The sequence below is a fragment of the Talpa occidentalis genome, unplaced genomic scaffold (genome assembly GCF_014898055.3).
Source record: "Talpa occidentalis isolate TD23 unplaced genomic scaffold, MPIMG_talOcc4v2.1 talOcc4.5, whole genome shotgun sequence".
In the NCBI taxonomy this organism is placed as follows: Eukaryota; Metazoa; Chordata; class Mammalia; order Eulipotyphla; family Talpidae; genus Talpa; species Talpa occidentalis.
In genome coordinates, this window is record NW_023604861.1 from 74,269,929 (window position 1) to 74,292,080 (window position 22,152).

The 22,152-nt window shown below is 35.2% G+C and overlaps 1 protein-coding gene across 1 annotated transcript in view; it reads left to right on the forward strand.

Annotated features, from left to right (window-relative positions):
* The window catches only part of REL (REL proto-oncogene, NF-kB subunit), a 45,469-nt gene extending 25,698 nt beyond the window's left edge, over positions 1 to 19,771 (forward strand). The window contains exons 5-10 of the mRNA XM_037527443.2: positions 8,674 to 8,814; positions 9,996 to 10,100; positions 10,206 to 10,418; positions 10,980 to 11,048; positions 11,164 to 11,235; positions 12,264 to 19,771. Of these exons, the coding sequence (XP_037383340.1) occupies positions 8,674 to 8,814; positions 9,996 to 10,100; positions 10,206 to 10,418; positions 10,980 to 11,048; positions 11,164 to 11,235; positions 12,264 to 13,054 (1,391 nt within the window). The 3' untranslated portion in view covers positions 13,055 to 19,771. The remainder of the gene's footprint in view (positions 1 to 8,673; positions 8,815 to 9,995; positions 10,101 to 10,205; positions 10,419 to 10,979; positions 11,049 to 11,163; positions 11,236 to 12,263) is intronic.
* The last annotated feature ends 2,381 nt before the right edge of the window (positions 19,772 to 22,152 follow it).

Consider the following 22,152-nt stretch of genomic DNA (forward strand, 5'->3'; position numbering starts at 1 on the left):
AGATTCCAGGTCATATTCCCACTTACTTAATAAGTCTGGTATGGACCTATGACTGCATTTTAACAACCATCTAGATTGGTGTTTCCTGACTTACTTGACTGTGATAGTAGGAAATAGATTTGATCTCTCTGCTTAATATGTACACATACATAGATTAAAAAATAGGCCCACTGCATGTGGTTTTCCAATCCATTAAGTTAATTTTATGACCATAAAGTCCCAAAGTACAATTTGGAAATAGCTACTCTCAATGACTCAGATACAAATGATCCTTGGAGACTACAATTTGAGAAACTAACTATACTTCTCAAGTTCAAATTCCAGGGCATGGCATTCAGAACCTTTCATGATCTTATCCTCATTCTCTATTCCAGCACCACTTCTACCTTTCATTCTCTGCTTCAGGTTTCCACCTACCCTTCTTCTAACTCTGAATACACACCTGCACACTTCATTTGTGCCATTAGGAGTTATTTGTTATGTTAGAAGCGCCACTTATGCATGCAGTTCCTTTGCATTCAGTGCCCTTATTTCCCTGGTAAATTTTTCCTGTCTAGCCTTCAAATTTAAGATTAAGGGTTTCCCTGTCCTTTCCACAGAATGAAGTATTCTTCTGTCTTCCCAAAATTCTGTACATATTTCTAAGATGATTTGCTCTATCTTTATTAAATGTTTCTCCTTCACTAAATCATAAGACTCTGGAGGATAGAGACTATCTTCTGTGTATTTCTGGCTTAATAAACATTTGTTGAAAGAATTAATGAACACATGATAGAGTGAATGAAAATGCTTTGTTTGTACTTACCTACTAAAAATATTCAAGTTGCTTACCTTACTTGAAATACCTTGAAATCATTCTCAGTTCTCTCAAGCCCTCAGGTAATACCCTCCTGACTGTATCACCCACTTAGCAATTGATTATGAAAAGCTTTGTGGTATCTGCTGGATCATTTATTTGTTTAGCACTTTTCTTCTGAAATGAATTTCATGATCATTGTGGACAGGGCCTTTGGCACCTAACTAGTGTTTTATTGAATCTCTCTTTACAACTAAGAGTTAATACATTGCTTACTGTTATAAATAGGATTCCCAACTTAATTATTTGTGTATTCATTGAACAGATTTTTGCCTTCTTTAATCCCTTTAGTCCTAGGTTGTTCTTAGGTATTTGAACAAAACAAAGTCCTGCCTTTTAAGAGTGTATGTTCTAATGTAGAGAAATCAGTAATTAACAAATCTACAAAATAAGTATAATTTATTAGACAATGAAAAGTGCTAAAGGAAAAAACAGCAGGGTAAGGGTCCAGGAACCCATAGTTAGGGGAATGGTTTATAATTTTTTAAATTGTATGGTTAAAGTAGGCTTTTTTTTTTTTCTATTCTGATGCAGTTTTCATAATAGAAAGTCATTTTTTTAATCTTGAAATTATATAAACTGCATTTCTAATAGGCAAAACGAAATTTAACCCCTCTGAGAAAACTTGAAACACTAAAAAACAAAATAACTAGAACTCAACTATAGAATTTTCCCTTTTTTGGCTGTTTATGTTATTTTCAGAATATGTTAGTTCAGATTCTACCACTACCATTTGTCAGAGCCGAACAATTTCTGTGTCTATGTTTATAGATGTATCAACTAATATAAGAAAATTCTGATAAAGAATTATAAGAGACTTAAATGACTTTATTTTTCTCATATTTATGGACAGTAGAATTGGAACTATTTAGCAGAAAAGGATCTACAAATTCTAATCTAGGCTGATGCTCAGTCTGTTTTCTGAAGAGCATCTGTGAAAATTCAAAGACTATTGAAAATTATTCTTTGCATAGGGTTATTTTGTGTGTTACATAGTCTAGTATGTTTTAAAACCAGTCCTTATCTTTTCTTGTCATTGGTTCTTTTTTTTTTTTAAAGATTTATTTACTTATGCATATAAGAACTAGGGTACACAGGCCAGAAGTTTGGGGGGGGGGGTGAGCGGATTCACCAGAGACAGAGTGGGGAACAGAACAGGCAGATTGACTGAAATACATTGCTGAGGGGAGCAGCAGGCGGGACGGGGGAGGTCTGCTGTGCCTTGTGGGTCACTTCCCTGGCCGGGAATTGAACTCGTGCTGCTGATAGCTTCATAGAAGCTGCTGATAGCTTCATAGGTTGCTTCTTAACCCCTTGCACCACCAGGGAGGCCCTCGTTAGTTCTTTTAAACAGGAACTATTTCTTGCAAATAAGGTATACAGCAATCAAGTGATAAACTTGAGGCTTCGTGTACAAATTTTCTATTGTGTGTCAAAGTATAAACTAGGCAAATAAGGAGTCTAAGGACTCCAGTATCAAATTTTAACAATGTCCATTTAACTGGAACAAAAGAATGAGTTATACTTTACAGAATTCTTACTGCTAAAGCAAGAAAAAATTATAATTTTCTAGCTATGTATTTTATGATATAGAAATTCTAATATTCAGTGAATAAGTCATAGAATTTTGACAGTAAAGAATTTGCAATTCAGTTTTAATAGGCATTTTTCTATTTTTCCATGTGTAGAAGACATTGAATTGTTGAAAGAGCACTGTTTTTGTAGTTGAGTTTTAGGAAAATACACACCACCAGCATATAGTCTGAAAAGGAACACAGTTTTTATTTTTTTTTTAAGATTTATTTATGCATACAAGAGCTGGGGTACAGGCCAGAGATGTGGTGGGTGAGAGGATTCACCAGAGACAAAGTGGGGAGCAGAATGGGCAGATGTACTAAAATACACTGCTGAGGGGAGCAGCGGGTGAGTCAGAGAGGTCTGCCACGCCATGTGGGTCACTTCCCTGGCTGGAGATCGAAGTTGTGCTACAGAGGCTGCGGATAGCTTCGTAGTCCTGCATCTTAATCCCTTGTGCCACCAGGGAGGCTCAGAACACAGTTTAATAAGCTGAGTAGTCTCTGACATAGATTCTCATCTCTAAAGTCTGGTTTAATAAAAGAAAAGCCTTTCCTTTCAGCTTAACACTTGAAGTTTAAAAAACAAGGGAAAAATGACTCTTGTGTACTTAATTATCCTTCCTTTGCAGTCATTTTAGTTTCTTCTAAGCCCTCTAGGCTTAGAAATCAGGGTATTTCTTTTATGCCTTCAGTACTCCTTATAACACTTCTCATGTTATATTAGTTTCATTTATACACATATTTCTTATCCTGTCTCTTTTTTCATAATCCATATTTGTCATTTATTTTAATGTGTAGTACATAATAAAAGCTTGCCTTTTAACTAAATACATCAAATATAATTATTTTAAACTTCATTATTTGAATCCTTTGTGGTCTATTTCTATAGTCTTGTTTTTCTTTTTTTTTTTTCAGTTTTCTTTTTTAAATTTATTTATGCATACAAGAACTGGGGTACAGGCTAGAGATATGGGGAGTAAGAATTCACCAGAGACAGAGTGGGATGCAGAACTGGCAGACTGACTGAAATACACTGCTGAGGGGAGCAGCAGGCAAGGCAGGAGAGGTCTGCTGCGCCACGTGTGTCAGTTCCTTGGCGGGCCAGGGATTGAACTCATGCCGCAGAGGCTGTGGATAGCTTCATAGTCATAGTAATGTGCTTAACTTCTTGCGCCACCAGGGAGGCCCCCTTGTTTTTCTTTTCTTAAAAAATTTACCTTATCTTGTCTCATATATCTGATTATTTCAAATAGAATACCAGTGATTATATGAAAAATTGCAAAGATTTTAGGTCCAGCATGCTCTCTTTCTTCAGAACATTTTCTTCTGTCTAGTCACACTAGCATTCCCAAATTACCTAAAATCAGTGAGCAATTTAAATTATTTGAAGCTGGGTTTTCATCCCTTGAGAGGGATATCCAGTTCACCCTTACCTCGTAGGTATTGCTCCTTACCAGAGCCTCCATTCTTGGCAGATTCAGCTCCCTTTATTTTATGAAGTCTTTGTCTCAACTGCTCATCCTCTTAGCCACCTCTTACTAAATTGGCAAGAAAAAAGTATTCTTTGACTCTGAACTTACCTCTCTGGGTTTCTGTGATTATTGTTATTTATAAGAAATGTACATGAATATACATTTCTGTTATAGAGCTTGGAATTTGATAAATGATAAGAGAAAAAAAAGAAAGGGGTTTATTTTGTTATTCATAACATGCCACTTTCAATCACACCTGACTTTATTTTAATGAGGTGGCTTTTGGAAAACCCCAGAGGGCGGGGGAAGGGGCCACTGATTGCCCACTGAACCATACTATTTCAAATTTGGAGGTTTCAATCTCAGTTCTCTCACCTGTTGGAACGGGAGAAAGACAGAAAGACAGGAGGTTCAATTGATCAACAGAAACCAAAGATTTAATCAACTATGCCTAAAAGAGAAGGCCCCCATAAAATTTCTAACCCAAGGAGTTTGGAGTTTCTAAATTGGTGACTATGTGGAGATGCTGAGAGAGTAATATGTGCAGGGAGGGATTGAAAGCTCTGTGCAGCTCCTACACTCTTGGAATTATGAATCTCTTCCCTTTTCCTGAGTTGTATCCTGCTATAATAAACTGAAAATCTAGTGCACAAGGGTCAGCACTGAGTTAAATTGTAGGACACTCAGAAGTGTTGGTGCACAGTTAGTAGAAATAGGAATGTATGTCTTAGTTTTCTTTTCCCGTATGTTGGCTACATGGTTCTGCTCTCCCTCCCTCAAATGACTCATCTTGATCCCTCAAGTCTCTGATACCTTAGGACAGATTTTCTTCATTTTTGTCCCACTTTTCTAGTTCTCATGGTAGAGTGGGTCCCAATGCATACTATCTACCCTACCTCCCTTCATCAATTTTTCCTTTACAGTTTTCTTGACCAACTTTTGAAAATGTCTAAATATTTGATTGCTCAAACACTCTTTTTTTTTGTTACTTAATACTTTAAGCCTACAAAACACTGATTTTAGAGAGACTCCTTTATTTTGCAATGCCTTTTCTTTTTAAAATTTATTATTATTATTATTTTTAAAGATTTATTTTTATTTATTTATATAAGCACTGGGTACAGTCAGAAGCGCGGGAGGGTGAGAGAATTCACCAGAGCCAGAGCAGGGAGCAGAGCAGGCAGAGGGGCAGCGGGCGGCAGGAGAGGTCTGCATGCCATGTGGGACCCTCCTCTGGTGGCCGGGGAGCAGCTGGGGATCGAACCGGCGCAGCCGAGGCTGTGGGCAGCTTCACAACCCAGCGCTCAACCGCTGCGCCACCGGGGAGGCCCAATTTATTATTTTTTTAAATGGAGGTAAATGGCCTTTTAAAAAAATTCATTTTTCAGTCACTCGCTGAGATATTGTTTAATAAACATCTATTTTATGTAAGTCACTATATTCCATGCTTAGTAAAATATGAGGATGCACCTGACCACATCTGCCTTCTTGGAACTTAGTCGAAAGGGTTGATAAGGTGTGCATACATAATTATCAATTAAAGTGTGTAAGAGAGGTGTAGATCAAGTGTTGTACGAAGAGAGAGGAGATATGTCTTCTATTTCAGAGAATGAGATTAGACTTTGCAGAAAAGAAGTAGTTTTGAACCAGATTTTGGTCCTGATTCCTGCTTACTGGTCAGTGATTTTTAATCATGCTTTTCAAAAATGGAAGTAATTATGATGTTATACTAATTATATTCCCACACATTAAGAAAATTGAAAGTAAAATTCCATGAAAGCAATTTTTAGAGAAGGTAGAGTTTTTTTCTCTTTGATGGAACAATTATGTGACTAAATGTTTTTAAGCTTTGATTGATTAACCAGTTCAGTTTTCTTTTATGCACCATTTAAAAAAGTTTTAAATAAACTTCTATCAAGATCTAACTTATGTACAATAAGATCCACCCAAATTATGTATACATGGTACCACCACAGTCAAGATAAGAAACATTTCCACTACCACCACCACCACCCCCAATTTCTTTGGTCCCCTGCCCAGTCAGTTCACCCTGACCTGTTCTAGTCGACTATTAATTTGCTTTCTATTGCAATAGACTCAGTCTTTCCTAGAATTTCAGGTAAATGGAAACATATAGTATGTATTTTATTTAATTTTTAAAGATTTATTTACTTATGCATACAAGAGCTGGGGTATAGGCCAGAGGTACGGGGAGGTGAGAGGATTCACTAGAGAGGGATGGAGAGTAGAACAGGCCCATTGACAGTGGCTGCCAATACCTTCATAGTGCTGAGACTTAATCCCTTCATCACCAGGGAGGCCCCATAGTATATATTTTATATCTGGTTCCTTTTGCTCAGCTTAATATTTTTGAGATACATACATGTTGGGGTGTTTATTCTAATTTGTTCTTTTTTGTATGACTGACAGTTTGTTCATTTTTTTTAAAGATTTATTTATTTATGCATATAAGAACTGGGGTGCAGGCCAGAGATGCAGGGGGTGAAAGGATCCACCAGAGACAGTGGGGAACAGAATAGGTAGACCGACTGAAATACACTGCTGAGTGGAGCAGCGGGCGAGATGGAGAGGTCTGCCTTGCCATGTGGGTTTCTCCCTGGCCAGCCGGGGTTCGAACTCATGCTGCAGCAGCTGTGGATTGCCTCATAGTATGGTGCTTAACCCCTTGCGCCACCAGGGAGGACCCTGTTTGTTCATTAATGTAAGTTTGTTTTTAAACTTCTCAGGAGCACTTACCTACTATTATTGATAGTTTATTTTTGTATGTATTGATTACTCATCTTTGGAATTGAGAAAAATTAATGTCTTGACAACTATAAACCAGAGACACACTATGGGTGGAGGGTGGGGAGAGGAAGGAATAGGGTCAAAATAAAGGGGGGGGGCTCCCCTGGTGGCGCAGCGGTTGAGTGCTGGGCTGCGAGGCTGCCCTCAGCCTCTGCAGCGCTGGTTCAATCCCTGGCCGCCAGCGAGGGTCCCACATGGCATGACAGACCTTTCCTGCCGTGCCCACTGCTCCCCTCAGCAGTGTATTTCGTCAGTCTGCCTGTTCTGTTCCCCACTCTGGCTCTGGTCAGTTCTCTCACCCTCCCGCACTTCTGACTGTACCCAGTGCTTGTAAAAATAAATAAATAAATCTTTAAAAAAATAAAAATAAAGAGGGGGGTGGCAATTGTATGGGGAATATAACCAAAATGAAAATGCATACATTGTGCAAAAATGAAAAATGATGAAAGAATTATATAAAATAAAATATTAACAAAATTAATGTCTTGAACTTTAAATTTATGATACTACAAAAAATTAAATTTGAAGAGGTAGATTTCTCATTGCATATATAATTGTGCCAGTAATCTGCTATGATACAGGTGTTTGTCTCAGCATTTTCACCTTTTAGTTGTCTAAATATGTGCTTATTGAACCTTTCAATTGTTAGGCTTAAAATTGCTGATAATTTTTGGGGCCTCCCTATTGGCACAGGGCTTAACGTCTCAATGCTGTCAAGCTATCAGCAGCCACTGCAGCACGAGTTCGATCCCTAGGCAGGGAGCTGACCCACATGGAACAGCACACCTCTCCTGTCTCACCTTGCTCCCCTTAGCAGTGTATCTCAGTAAATCCGCCTGTTCTGCTCCCCACTCTGTCTCTGGTGAATCCTCTCAACCCCCTCTCCCCCGCACCTCTGGCCTAGACCCCAGTTCTTGTATATATAAATAAATAAAATAAATCTTTTTTAAAATGCTGATACTTTTAAATGTTGTAATAGCTACTGAGACTGAAGTGTAGTTTAACTTTAAAAGTCAAGAATATGCTGTTTTTATTAGTTATTGCCTGGAGGACTAAGGAGTTTGAGCTTTAACTGTGTTTTCTAAGTTAGCATTATATATTTTAATAGTTTCTGAAAAATAAAATTTCATGTAATACATATATTTCACATTTTAAAAAATATGACTATTATGATTTACTGCTACAGCTAATGGCATTTGGATTTATTTTCAGATAGCAATTTAACAAACTCATTGTAGTATAGTCTATAAAAGTGGGGTTTTATATTTTTTTCAGAGCTGCAAGATGTTTTCTCCTTAAGGTAATCCTAACCTGCACATATTTCTAGGGAAACCCTGTTGTTTCCATCTCCAAAATATTGCTCTGAATATATTCCTGTGATATAATTTTTATGCGAATCCTATGTAAGATTTTCAAATAGAGTTCAATTTTTAAGAGCATAGACCGGGTTCAATGACCTGAGTATGAATTCCTGCTTTACCACTTCTTAGCTGTGAAACTTTAGACAAGTAATTTTCTCTCTTAAAAATCAGTCTCTATGTAAAATGGGAATGATAGTAATTCTTGTACAGGTGGAGGAGATCATTTAAAATCTTTAACATAATGGCTAGACTTAATTTGTAAAATTAATAAATGAATACCTATTCTCAGTTGTGTATAATGTGCAGCCATTTTTTATTAACTTGTTTTGTTATTAATGTCAATTTGGGATTATGCTGTACTATTTCAGATCAGATGGCTATAGGATAGTAATTTCTTGACTGTCTATAACTTATGATTTCTGTTATCTGTTGCCTACATAATAATAAAAGGATTCTTAAGATTGTATACCATTTTTTTTTTGTTAGTACAGATTTGGGTACTACTCAAGGTTATTGGATATAGTGGGAAGGGAGGGAGACCTAGTTGGATTTTAGTTCTATGTGACAATTCTACATTCTTAAAAATATGTACTCTTTAGTCCCTGAACCACAGCTGTCTGATATTGAAGATTATGACCTCAATGTGGTGAGATTATGTTTTCAAGTTTTCCTCCCTGATGCACATGGTAATTTGACAACTGCTCTACCTCCCGTTGTCTCTAACCCAATTTATGATAACCGTGAGTACTTTGTTTTCTTGTGTATAGTTGTCTTTCTTAATAGTTTATTTTCAAATATTTTGATAATTCGGAAGAATATACTTGTTACAAGAATAATTCAAACAGTTATGAAGTAGATAAGGAGATAAAATTTCCATAATCTCATTCTCCCAAAAAACCCCATGATTCTCAGGTACATATTTTACTAGTTTCTCCTTCATATATATGCAAAAACATTACCAGTATCATCATTTACACAATCTATTTTTGACAACTTAAAAAAAAAATCATTACTATTCTTTTTTTAGACCTACTTTTTTTCTTTTAGCAATATAATTTAAACCTTTCCCTTTCAGGTATCTTATTCTTTTCTGTAACTGTATGTTTCTTTATGACTATATCATAATTTTAATAAACCATTACCTCATTATAAGACATTTGAATTATTTCCTTCTTGATTTTTTCTTTTTTCTTTAACAAATTTTACTGCAGTAAATATCCTTGTGTGTGCCTATTTGTACATAAATTTATAAATTAGCATAAATTTATAGAGTAGAAATGTTGACAAATGCTAGATCCAAGGATATGGATGTTTAATTTTAAAAGATTATGAAACTGCCCTCATACTCTATGTGTGTGTGTGTGTGTGTGTGTGTGTGCGCGCGCGCGCACGCGCGCGCGCACGCGTGCACAAGTAATAAATACATACTTACATATGTCTCCCAGTAGTCTATGACTGTGCCAGCTCTACATGTAGAAGGATAGTGGGACATAGGGCTATAAAGGTAGGTCAGAGTATCTCATGGAGAGTTTTGAATGCCAGGGAAAGTTGGAATAATATTTTCCAAATAATAGGAATTATGGAAATTTGATTGCCATAGTGTTCTGGCCATGATTTAAGAAGATTAATCTGGTGAGTATGTATGATGGATTGGAAGACTCCAAATTTAGAAACAGGAGAGGTTTACTTACAGAGCCTGTCATTGCCTAGAAGTGAAGTTACAAAGCTCCTGCCCAACCAGGTTGGCAGTACAGTTATAAAAGAATGGGACACATGGAAGGTTAATGTATTAGTGTCCTTAATTTACCTATCACTAAAAATTTTATCCATCCTGTAAATTGTTTTCCTAATGTTCTCTCCTTCAAGAAGGATAAAATGTTATGAAGGTACCAACCCATTAAAGAAATTTGTTTATATTTAGGTGCTCCTAATACTGCAGAATTAAGGATTTGTCGTGTAAACAAGAATTGTGGAAGTGTCAGTGGAGGAGATGAAATATTTCTACTCTGTGACAAAGTTCAGAAAGGTATTTATTTGTTGTTTATCTCTTTGAATTCTGAATATATTTTAGATTAATAAATACATTTTACTTTGTTTTACCTTTGTTATTTTTTGCTTTCTTGTTTACTAGATGACATAGAAGTTCGGTTTGTATTGAATGATTGGGAAGCAAAAGGCATTTTTTCACAAGCTGATGTACATCGTCAAGTAGCCATTGTTTTCAAGACTCCACCATATTGCAAAGCTATAATGGAACCAGTAACAGTGAAAATGCAGTTGCGGAGACCTTCTGACCAGGAAGTTAGTGAATCTATGGATTTTAGATATCTGCCAGATGAAAAAGGTCTGACTTTTTGGTGATAATGTTTTACATAGTACTTAAAGTTAGTTCTGCTAATAACATTTTCTTGTAAGATGTGAATATTGTTAATGTTTATTCATAATCTGTTTCTTTTCTGAAAGTTTTCAATTAATTTAGACTTACTGGTCTTTATGCCCTTTGTATCTTTTTCTAAGGAAAGGAATCTGAAATAATTCTAAAATTATCAAGATTTGTTTTATTTTTGAGTTTCTGTTTTCCTCCTTTTTTATATCCTTTTTATTATGGCAAATTTGCCATGCTGAGTGGTCTCCATTTTGGTCCTTATCTACCCTTGTTGCATGAATTGACCCTGTTAACATAGGTACTACAGGAAAAAACATGAATGTTATTAGCTGTTTTTTCACTGAGAGAAAAATACCCTTACTTGGGACACATCTGCAACATTTATTAAATCCATATTATATACGTTTATTCAAAGCAATTTCTATATAGGTGTTTTATAAAACACTGGTTTACTTACTAAAGAAAAGGAAGCTTAATTCTGTGATGATTTACATATTTTCCTGGTTCTTTTTTAACCAGATACTTATGGCAATAAAGCAAAGAAACAAAAAACAACTCTATTTTTCCAGAAAATATGGCAGGATTGTGGTAAGAATATTTTGATTTGTATTTAAATATTGTTTCTTTATTCATTTCTTCAAGTTTGAACTGTTAATGTTGTTTTTCAAATTATATTTAATAATGGAAAAATTTTTTATCATAGCAGTTAATTTTCCTGAAAGACCTAGAACTGGTCCCCCAGGATCAAGCGGAGAAGGAAGATACATCAAAAAAGGTATTTAAAAAAAAAAAGGTATTTTAACAGTCTAAGTATGACTAAGAATCAGAAAGACCAGTGGAATTCTATTCTTAAAAATAGATTCTTTGATCCTACTAATATTCTTTTATGCTTTGAATATTGAATGAATTGACCTCAGCTTTTGAAGGTCCTATTAGAAACTGGCGCATTTGTTCAAGAAATTATGTTGCTTTCATATGGTGATAATTAGAGCATGTTGTGAAAAAATGGTTCACATCTGACCAGACAGCTAACTTTATAAAGTTTTATTGGAACATACTCATTTGATTACATATTGTTTATGGTTGTTCCCCAACCCTGCAAGTTGAGCAATTTTGACAAAGGCTGTAAATAGCCCACAAAGCCCAAAATATTTACTGTCTGGCAGTTTATAGAAAAAAACATTGCCAACATCTGATTTAGCTAATTAAACCAAAAGTTAATTGGGAGTGTTTTGTCCACTTACATTCTTAAATCACTGCTTTTTCCTGGTTTATTATATACAGCCATCATAATATATGTAAATACAGAATCCTTTTTTTTTTTATACTCAGAATTTTATCAGAAATTATTATGTCAGAGTAAATCTTAATACACTTTAGAAAGTTATGTGGATCTCTTCAGTCATCCCGAATGAGTGTTTCCTTCATCTTTCCATTTTCTCCTAAAAATGGAGAATATAAAAATCTTTTGACTATTTGGACCCCATTAATTCTGATATTTATGTTTTACTTTTCAAAAATGCTTTTAGGGACCTCAAAAGCTAGATTTTTCTATTTAACTGGAGTGAAATGCCAAAGTAACTTAATAAAATTATTTTATACATATTGTAAAACAGTTAAGTATTACAGAATTTAGTTCTGGACTTGTAATAATTTTAGTTCTACTTAACATTTTTATTTAAAATTTTTACATCAGTTTCCTTGAAAATTTTTTGTGTATTTATGCAATTTTAATTTAGAAATAATGCTTTTTACAGTTTTTATTTTAGCTTTGTAAAAGTACATTTTTCCCTCCCCCCACAGAATCGAACTTGTTTTCTCACAGTCCGGTTTTAACAGAAATGGCCAGACCTTCAGAAGTTTCAAGTCAAGCAGAATCCTACTATTCCTCGTCTGTGACCATTTCAAGTGCATTGTCACATCATCCCTCAGCCATACCCTCGATGGTACCTCAGACTCCTTCAAGCTGGTCATCAGTGGCCCCATCCACTTCACACTCAGGCAGTACAAATCCAAGTAGTTTTCCAACAGGGACGCTTCCCTCTAATTCACAAGGTATCTCATCACTCTTGGAAATACCAGTTGTGAATGATTTGAATGCTTCTAATGCTTGCATTTATAATAATATTAGTGATATAGGCAGAATGGCAGCATCATCCATCTCACCACCGGATTTATATGGTATTTCTGATACCAACGTGCTGCCTAACTGTCATGTGAATATGATAACACCTAGTAATGATAGCATGAGGGACACTGATAATCCAAGACTCATGAGCATGAATCTTGAAAACCCCTCATGTAATTCAGTGTTAAACTCAAGAGACTTGAGACAGTTCCATCAGATGTCCTCTTCCAGTATGTCAGCAGGCACCAATTCTAGTTCTGCTTTTACTTCACAATCAGATGCATTTGAGAGATCTGACTTCAGTTGTGCGGATAACAGCATAATAAATGAGTCAGGACCATCAAACAGTACTAATACAAACAGTCACGGTTTTATTCAAAGTAGTCAGTATTCAAGTATTGGTAGTATGCAGAATGAGCAATTGACTGACTCATTTGAGTTTGGATTTTTTTCAGACAGCTTGTGAGATGTAAATGGTGATTCAAGGTTTAAATCCTTTTAAAAGTGTGCAGTTGTTTTATGTTACATAGATGCAGTATTTTATATTTCTCTGAGGCTATAACAACAGGGATTTTTGTTTTTGTTTTTAATGTATAATAGTCCAAAAACTTCTTCATTGAGAAGAGGTATGTAAAACTGGGTGTGTAGGGGATTCCTCTAACAGGCAGTCTTAGCTCTGGAGATCCTGATTTAGCTGTCAGAGGGTTTGTCAGGGTATAATGAAAGGTGAATGCTCATTGCTGAAGCTATAGCTGAAAGAGAGGGATGAACTCATTTCTCCCTTCAGGAAGAGCTGGAAAAAGTCCAGCATTTATAGAAAGCTTTTGCTTCAAGAGTAGATAAATCCACCCAGACTGAGCTGTGTGATGATGTCCTATAAAATCCTACATAAGCACTGAAAGTTACTTTCAACCTAAGTTAAATCATTATTTGACCATCTAAGTGTATATGAATCTGTGACATGTTAAAATGAATAAAATCAATTTTTCCATTAAAAAAAAAATTTGGGTATGTAGAATACAAAGTAAAAGGAAAATTCCAAACTAGAAAAAGGACTTTACTGTTTCTTCTCCTGAAACCTGATATTGTGTGCACTGGGAATTAGAGTCCCATCACATTTTTCCAAGGACCAATTTCAGAACAGTAGATCTCATTTTCCAAACCTCCTTTTATATACTGCTTCAATAATGTATTAATGCATTTTTAGTTAAATGAATGAACTAATATTTGCTTTTAAGCAAATTTAAGGTAAAACCTGTAATGACTATGTCATTGAAAAAATTACTTATAATTTGGGCCAAGGTGACCCCTAAGGGGTTTTCTGAGGCTTGTTGAAGAAGACATAACAAAATTCCTTTAAAATGTTTTAAGTTGGGGTCCTCCCTGGTGGCACAAGGGATTAAGTCTCAGCACTATAAAGCTATGGGCAACCACGATCCCTGGCCAGAGAGGTGACCCACATGGCACATCAGATCTTTCCTGTCTCCTGTTTCTCCCCTCAGCAGTGTATTTCAGTCAGTTCACATGCTGTGCTCCCCACTCTGATTCTGGTGAATCCTCTCACCCCTCTCCCCGCACTTCTATCCTATACCCCAGTTTTTGCATGCATAAATAAAATCTTTGTTTAAAAAAGTGTTAAGTTGGGCAGAAGGTAAAGTGAGCTTTACCTTGAAGTCCAAATTTTTTGTATTGCTGATAACTTTAACTTTACTACTTATGTTTTGAAGGAAGATTTCGTTAGAGCTCTCTTTTTTATTATGTCTTCAGTTCCTGTTATTGCATACAATTTCATACTGTCAACTCCCAGTTTCACTACTAGCTGAGACCTGTCCCCAGAACTCCAGCTTAAAGCTTATGCGTATGTGTAAAACTGACTTTTTGACTTCTCTGAGACATTTAATTAAAGCTCAAATTCAACATACCCAAAACTGAATTCTTGATTTTCCTTCCCTAACTTGCTTCTCCTTCAGCTTTCCCCAAATCAATAAATGTCAATAAACACTTCTAGTTGCTGAGGATCCAAACCTTGGAGACATCCTTGATTCCTTTTTTTTCCCTTTTATTTCCCATATCCAGTCCAACAACAAATACATAAGCCCAACCTTCAAAATATATCCAAAGCTGACCACCTCTTTTTTTTTATTAAATTTATTTATTTATATATATTTTACATCATTGTTCATTTTTAAGCAATGTTTGCTTTCTTTTCTCAGGTGTAGTCCCCATAGAATTTCCTCCCTCCTTCCATTCTCTTTCCCTCCCCCTGCAGGATGTTTCTGGTTTATAATTATCTGTTTTTGTTTTGTTGTGTTGTGTTTTGAATTGTTACTATTTTTTTCCCATGATGTCTTATTGGTTCCCCTATATTCCTCCTATAAGTGAAACCATCCAATATTTTCTTTTTCCTTCTTATTTCACTGAGCATAATTCCTTCTAGCTCCATCCATGTTGCCACAAATGGCATGAGTTTATCTTTTTTGATTGCTGAGTAGTATTCCATTGTGTATATATGCCATATCTTCTTGATCCAGTCATCTATTTTGAGGCATTTGGGTTGTTTCCATATCTTACCTATTACAAACAGCGCTGCAATAAGCATAGGGGTACAGGTATTCTCTTGAATCAGTGTTTTTGTGTTCTTTGGGTAGATCTCTAGGAGTGGAATTGCTGTGTCATATGGTGACTTGATTTTTAGTAGACTGAGGAACCTCCATACAGCTTTCGATAGTTGACCACCTCTTTTGACCTCTGCTGTCAACATCCTGTCCCAAGGCACCATCACCTCTTACTTGGATTGAAACTATAGCTTCCCAAAAGCATCCTTGTACCCCTACAGACTATTCTTCCTAAAGTAGCTAAAGTGATCATACTTTTAAAACAAATTATATCGATCTTTTCAGAGCCATACAGTGGCTCTCCATCTCACTCAGAGTAAAGACCAAAATTCTTAAAATTAGCAGGCCTAAACTCCCTCTCTACCTCATCTGCTACCATTTCTCCCTCATTCAGCTCCAGGCACTGTGGCCTCAGTGCTCCTCTTCAAAAACACCAACCAGAGTCTTGCATCAGAACCTTTATACTTGGTGTTCTCTCTGCCTTGAATGATTTTCTCTGAGATATATGTAGAGTTTACACCTTTACAAACTTCAGTCACACTCAACTGTTAACCTGATACAGCGTTCCTCGACTATCTCTTGGCATTTCATGTCTTCCCCTCCTTTATATTTGTCCATAGCACTTACCGTGATTGGACTCTATGAAGCATAGAGTTTACTATTTTGTTTCTACAATACTATGAAGCATATTGTTTACTATTTGTTTCCCTATACTGAAATACAAGCCCCATGAAGGCAGAAATTTGTTTGTTGAATCCTCAGTTTGTAGAACTGCCTCTTATTAAGCAATATGATAAGCATAATAAACAATAATTAGAAAATATTTATTGAATGTTCAGAGTATTAATAAATAGAGCTTTGTTTTTTGAAAGGAGTAAATAGCTTTAATTATTGTTTATGATTGTAATTGTTTAATATGGCAGAAATTTTTTTGTTTGTTGAAGTCCCAGTTTGTAGAAGTGTCTGCCTCATATTAAGCCATATGATAAGCATAATAAGCAATAATCAGCAAATATTTATTGAATGTTCAGAGTACCACTAGAGCTTTGAATTTTGAAAGGGGTAAATAGCTTTAGTTATTAAATGTTTATGATTGTAATTGTTTAATATGGCAGAAATTTTTTTGTTTGTTGCATTCCCAGTTTGTAGAAGTATCTGCCTCATCTTAAGCAATATGATAATAAGCATAATAAGCGATGATCAGTAAATATTTAATGTTCAGAGTACTACTAAATAGAGCTTTGTTTTTTGAAAGGAGTAAGTAGCTTTAATTATTAAATGTTTATGATCTTTACAGTTCTGTTTTATGTGACATTGGATTTATATCAGTCATGTACTTAAAGTTGAGGATTAATAATGTTAATCCAAATAGTGTAAAGCAAAGTAATACCAGTAGCAAAATGATGGTAGGACAATCTTAATTATGATGGGACTATCTTGATACTAAGTATAACTAACTTAAGACCGGTTTTGTTTTATACCTAGAAACAAAAGATAAATATGAAACATTCTGTTACATAATTTTAAAAATCATAAGCACATAATTAATATACTTTAATAGACCATAGTAGGGGATTGTTTAACACCTTCTGTGTTAGACAAGAGTTCTCTCAGATTGACTTTTTTTTCCTAGTCTCAACCCCAGCCCTTGGTTGGTGCTGTTTTCCCCCTGGGTGTCCCGAATGCCTTTATAAATCGGTTCCTCCTTGCATTCTCTTCTTTCATTAATGGTATTATGAAATGGTACTCATTTACCCTGCCACCCAAGATATTTAATAGGAATCTCAAAATCACATTTTTTTAATTCTTTTTCTCTTTCACACTCATAGTCATTATGTCCTTTTGAGTGTACCTCCAGAAAAAATCTCTTGCAGTTGTCCCTCTTTCATTTCTACTGCTTACTTAGTATAGGTCTTCGCTCTCTTTCCCCAACAAGAATGTTTTTCATATACAGTTAAAAAATATCTCATTCTCCCTTAGGCCCGATTATAGTTAACATTCTCTGAAAAAAGTTTCTTAGACAATAGGAACTCCATGTCCTTAACATGTTGTCCATGCTGCCTCTGCTCTTCAACAGCTCTTAGCAGCACCAAATAATTTGTAATACTACAAATTGTTGAGTTTAAAGATGTAGCCTTTAAGACTATGCTTTTTGATAGTTGAAGCACAGCTTTGCATATGCCCTTATTGTAGACCTCCTTTTAAGTGAATTATAGTTGTTTAAGATTTGTCTCATTTATACTTGGAAAGCCATCACTCACCACAATCCCAAGAATAGTTGCTGCTGAATAAATGGTAGCTATTTTTAAGAGGGAAGGGTGACATTAACATAGGTCTGTATAAAAATGTGGATGAGGATAAGATTCTTAATGGGAAAGGTACTTGACCTGCAGTGATACCAAGATTTCCAGCCTGTGAAATACTTTACCCTAGTACTTTCTGTACTAAGGAGAACTGTAATAGGGAGAAATTGAAAGTTATTAGGATTCTTTATTGTCTCTGACCTTGCTTCTCTCTATGATATGTGGCAGGTTCAATCTGCCACGTTGCATTTCCTTGACTCCCTACCCCTGCACAGACACTCTAGTATTCATGCAATTGATAATGTATTACATTTTTGAATGTCTAATGTGCAAAGCACCATGTTCTTTTAAGGGATAACAGTAAAATGTATAAAGTGAATTAATTATAAATGTGCAACTTAATGAATTTTTATATATGTAAACAATTATTTCCTGAAGTTTCCTTCATATACCTTGCCAATCTACCTGCTCCTACTGCTACTCTGATTTATATTATAAGAACATAATATATGTTCTTAATGGCCTTTTAAATTAGAACTATAGTGAACATCAATAGCTGGGTCATCAATTTCTAATTTAATGCTTCAGAAAAACTGTACTTGCCATGTTAAGAGACTTGTATTTCATGATTCAGGCTGCTTAGTAGCACCAAATAATTTGTTATATCACAAATTGATTGTTGAGGTTAAAGACATTGCTGTAAATGTTAAATAGCATGAAAAATGGAAAGAATAGGGATTTTTTCGTCAACACATTTGGGTTTGAATATTAAGCTCTCTCACTTAAAGCTGTTTATTATTTAGCAAATCATACCATCTGTGAATCTCTCTTCAGATATAAAATACAGATAATTCCTAACCTGCCTGCCTCACAAGGTGTGTAGTATTAAATTGAAAATGCATAAGAAATACTGTAAAATTATATAATGCTAATCAAATGTTATTAAACCAACACACACACATACCTCCTGTGGCTCTGATTAAGCTCTAATCCAAAACACTCCTTCCATTTGTCTGATACATGGCAGGGTGAAAATATCACTATGAATTAGTCTTAAGGAAGAACCCTAAGGAGGGTTTCTCTTTAGAGTGGCTAGCCATTGTCCAGATCTTGAGGACCTTTATTTCTTATTCTTTCCAGAAACATTTTCTATTATATAATGATGATAATGACTTCCAGTTCTGAAACTGTAACTCTGAATTTCTTTGCCAAAGTTGATTATGAATTGGAAGTAGTTTGACTATCTTCCTAAGCAGGATTATCATCATAGCTAAGGAAGCTGCAACTGAAAAACTTCTGATCAACTTTGTTTTCAAAGGTTGAGTATGAAAAGTACAAAATTAGAATCCTTTTTGCATTATATATAATAGAAAACTTCATGCTATTTAACATAAGTCCAACTTCATGCTATTTAACTACCCTCATTAGTAAGCAAAATGCTGATACAGTTTTTTCTAAGTACTTTTCTATTCTAAATGACTCTGGCTTTAGGTGAAAAACACCAACTGCTAGTAATTAATCTATTTAGAGAAGGTAGAACTTACCATACTCTAACATTTTTATTTGTTTCAACAACCTAAGTTTACTATTGGACTTTAGAAAATTTGAAGAATTACATGTGCTTTTGTCTGCATAAATAAATCTAAAAAATATATATAAGCTTTGCACAAAAGGTAGTAAAAAATAGACAATTGAAAGACTTTGGGATCCATTTGTGGAATTCAATCTCAGAGACTCAATTGGTGACACAGTTGCTTTTATTAGCGAATTAGTTAAAAATGCTAACCACTATTGCACAGTTAAGATACCTTTTAGGTGAGACAGAAAGGACAACACAAAGTCTTTGGGTAATGGGCATTCTTAATGCGTGGTTCAAACCAGATGACCCCTTCAGAACTGACAGCTTCTGTTTTAAAAGAATGTACTTAAAATACTGCTGGCTGATATCCAGAGCCCTGCGAAGTGGCACTATTTTCTGACAGTTCCAAATATTTTTACATGCTTCTTAATGACATAAATGAATTTTGAGGTACTGATGAAATATGAGTTTTGAAAGTTCTCAGGTACTGTTCAATTATTTAATGTTGTGTGATACCTAGATGCAAACATTTTTCAGATGTCAAATACCTTTATTGTACATAATATTTTATTACCTTTGTAATGTCTTTGTATACAGTGATTTTTTTCTTGGTAATAAATGGAAAAAATTGTAAATTCCTTAATATTTTGTTGCTACTTGATATAAAAATGATTGTCTTGTAGAAATAGTAGGTGTTTTTATGGAATGCCAAAGATGAATTATATATTCAAATGCATATTAACCTCTTTGAAAGTATCATTTTGTGAGAGTGCTAAGATGCCTTTTTTTCTTTCTTCTTTTTTTTTTGTGGGACCCTCGCCAGCGGCCGGGGAACAAACTGGAGCTGCAGAGGCTGCGGGCAGCCTCGCAGCCCAGCGCTCAACCACTGCGCCACCAGGGAAGGCCCTTTTTTAAATTTTTATTTTATATATTTTTTACATCATTTTTCTTTTTTGTGCAATGTATGCATTTTCATCTTGGTTATCATCCCTGTAAAATTCCCACCCCCCCTTGTTTTGATCCTACTCCCTTCTCCCCCCCGTATTGTCTCTCTGGTTTATAGTTGCCTGTTGATTTTGATTTTTACTTTACTAAGATGCCATTTTCATTTCATTTGTTGCTTTCTTGACTTATTTTCTGCCTATCCCTCTCCTTTCCTGAATAATTCAGGACAAAGTCATTTTTAAACTGAGCAAGGTGCAGGTAGATATTGCCACAGGGAGCCCAGGCGATGACTTAAGTGTGGGAGTAAGTATGGATCCAAGAACATGTGAGGGGAGTCTCAGTCACCTGGAATAAGGATGCATCAATAGGAGCTTGGTTTTGAGGGCAACTGATGTATTAAGTAAATACTTTGAAGCTGATAGGAGCCAGATTTCTCACTGTCAGAGAGGAATTACAAATATGAAAAGGGAGAAAACGAAAATAAAGTTGGAATTGTAAACACTGTTTTAAATTACAACTCATAATTTTCTACATACATGTAGAGAGAAGTACATAGATGTAAGTGTGTACATTTGCCACAAGAGGGTTGGGCACAGCAATGTCATGATAGCAATGAGCACACCTATTGCCCAGGTTTTGGTTTCTAAATGTCATATTCCACTAAAAAGCAGCAGTTTAGCCAATTCTAGGGCTGGTGCAAATGAAATTCAAGCTATGCCTGGAGTGTCTCTGTAATAGGAAGTAAGAACATGCTACAAGTATGGTGGGGCATGTCAAAAGGATAGAGGAGCCAGATCAAAAGAACAGCCACTGGCCAAACCAATACTCAGAAATCAAAATAAATGTTAGGGACAGATTATAACCCATAGAAAAAAATAGGAAGTCATGAAATCACAAGAAGGGAAGGCTCCTTGCAGTGGAATGCCAACCAATGAAGGTAAAGGGATGGTGGGATCAGAGAATGAATATTTTATAATCATTGTGATAATAACTGGTTCAGGTAAAAATCTTTCAGTAGTGAGTGAAAGTTTGATAATATTCCTAAAAGATAGTTATTAAAAAGAAAAGTATAAGAGTGGAGAAGTGTATACCTTCAATAACTAATCAAAGCCTAGTCATCAGTAACTATACAAATCAAAATAGCATGATACCTAATAAGATGCAGAAAGATAGTATTTTTTTCTCTGGTGGTGTCGCTAGCATAAAACCTGAGTCTAGTAAGGAAAGATCAGGCAAACCCAAACTGAGGAACAGTTGTAAAGTGACCTGAAATCTTCAGAAATGTTAAAATCATGAAAGTCAAGGAACTACAAACTTACAGATTGATAAGACTAAACAGACATAACTAAATGCAAAGTGAGACCCCTTCATTATGAAGAATATTGGTGGATAACTGGTGAAACTCAAATGGGGTCTGTGGGTTAAATTACAGTAATGTCAGTGTTACCTTCCGATTTTGCTATATTGAAAATACAGGAATATATTGTATTTTATATACTAATGTATGCAGGGTGATGGGGCAGCACTGGCTCAATGGTTCAGGAAGAAAAAGTTCCTTGTACTTTTCTTACAATTTTCCTATCAGGTTGAAGTCATTTCAAAATGAAAAAGTTAAAAATGTATCAGTTGTTTTCATAATTTAAAAAAGGGTACCATTTTATAACATCAATTGAGAAAAGCTTCCATCAAAGTTCATTCTCTTACATGGACTTAAAAATCAAAGAATAAAGCTCTAAAGGACAGATCCTCTCTAAGTAAGATGTTTTTCTCTTTCCACATGGAAATTTAACTTCTAAATTTATTTTGCATAACTTACAAATGTAATTATTTTACTTGGAAAGTTTTTCACTTTATCAACTTTATTTTTACTTTTCCAGGTATTCAGAGTTGATGTTTTGCCTAAACTAAACCACAGACTATATCGGGACAAAGATATAAAGGACAAAGATATAAAGCACTTTTCTAAGTGCTATTAAAAATATGTTGAATCAATGCTATCAGAGGCAATCACAAAACAAAATAGTTTTATAGAGGCAAAAATGAAACTATAGTACTCTAATATTTATAGTTCTGTATAAAACAGAGAGCTACATTAATTTTTAAAGACCCATGTCTCATGAAC